Source organism: Nestor notabilis, unplaced genomic scaffold (genome assembly GCF_000696875.1).
Source record: "Nestor notabilis isolate BGI_N333 unplaced genomic scaffold, ASM69687v1 scaffold287, whole genome shotgun sequence".
NCBI classification, from domain to species: Eukaryota; Metazoa; Chordata; class Aves; order Psittaciformes; family Psittacidae; genus Nestor; species Nestor notabilis.
In genome coordinates, this window is record NW_009936731.1 from 282,562 (window position 1) to 284,035 (window position 1,474).

At 41.2% G+C, this 1,474-nt stretch overlaps 1 protein-coding gene across 1 annotated transcript in view; it reads right to left on the bottom strand.

Moving 5' to 3' along the window:
- Positions 1–1,056, bottom strand: part of LOC104408760 (neuron navigator 3-like) — a 263,938-nt gene extending 262,882 nt beyond the window's left edge. The window contains 1 exon segment of the mRNA XM_010018466.1: positions 479–1,056. Coding sequence (XP_010016768.1) covers positions 479–721 — 243 coding nt within the window. The 5' untranslated portion in view covers positions 722–1,056.
- Positions 1,057–1,474: the final 418 nt, after the last annotated feature.

Genomic DNA, 1,474 nt, shown 5'->3' on the forward strand with positions numbered 1-1,474 from the left:
AGTAGGAGTAGCCAGATCATTTGAAAAGTGAAAAGAAAATCAATTACTTGTTTTTATTTTAAAAGGGCCTCCCTGTGGGAATAGGTGTGGGCGTGAGAGCTCTTTTTAAACTTCATAATATAACATGAGGCAGCCAAGATTTTTTTTTTTTTACTTTTTTTTTTTAAGTCCTGTCATGTCATTACTCTGCTTACTGGGTGCTGGAATGATTTTTCTCAACTTACGATTCTACTCATCCTTATCAAAATGCATCTATGAAGCATTTAACACTAATATTTAAAAACAGAGTATTTATTCCAACAGTAACAGTGAATAAAACAAATTTCCAAGGCTGCTATGTGACTTCAGTGATGACAGCAAAAGTCTGTTTACCCAGTTACCCCTGAGTTCTGCATGCAGTACAGTTTCTATTAGGTTTTGAATGAGCAAATCAACATTTTCTGAGGATTGAGAACCACAGTTAAAGTTTAGAACTAACCTTGCTATCTTCGATCTCCTGGGCTTTTCCTTGAAGCGCTCTCCTCTCTCCAAAATCGCAGGTTGACTTTAATGTAAGCTGACAAGAAAGCATCGAGCTCTCTGCCCCAGTAAGCTCCAAAGACTTTGGTGAGTACTGCTGCGAGCCGGTGGGGCCAAGGTTGGGTATCGGGAGGGCAGTGTGAACAGGCTTTGACCCTACAGCTGGCTGTCTTAGCTTGGAGGCAACCCCAAGTACAGGCATGGCTTCTATAAAAGTACCTTCTTTCTGCCAAAGAAAATGCTCCTGACCTCAGTCTGGTAGACTCCAGCTTCAGTAATTCCAGAACAAATACTTTAAACAAAAGTAGCAGTCATCTTTTCAAAAACATCTTAAAACAATAATAATACGAGTTTCACAAGGAAGCAAAACTTTTCCTTCATCTCTCCCCTTCTCCCTCGCAGCCACTCACACACGCTGCTCAGTGAGTCAGTGGCTCTGTAAGACTAAACGCTCCTTTGGGGCGTGAACTTTTCTTGAAGGTAACTGCCACAGAGTTGCCTGTCTGGGATTAAAGAACTCATAAATTTGCTTTCTCTTCTTCCTACAACATTCCAGGTCTGCGTGTTAAGTGAATGAAGGATGGGAGAAAAGGAGGGAGAGAAGAGATGAACCCTCCTCGTACTCCAACTGTCAAAACAGCTCCGAGACCACAGCACTGGAAGCAGAGACCTCTTCCTGGCTACATAAATAACCAGCCCACATCTTAAAAAAAACCCCACCAAACAAAAAACAAACCTCTTTTTTTCCTGATTAAAAAAAAAAAAAAAAAAAAAAAGAAAATCTGACTAGTGGCCAAAGCAAACAGCTGTTGGAAGAGTTTTTATCCCGGAAATAATCTCAGCAATGAAGCTGTTTGTCTGATTCCTGGCTATTTTTCACTGCTGACAACCACGAGCTACGGTGTTTCATTCCCTGTTCCTCCCGTGAAATCAGGTTGAAATCGTGCAAGAGCGT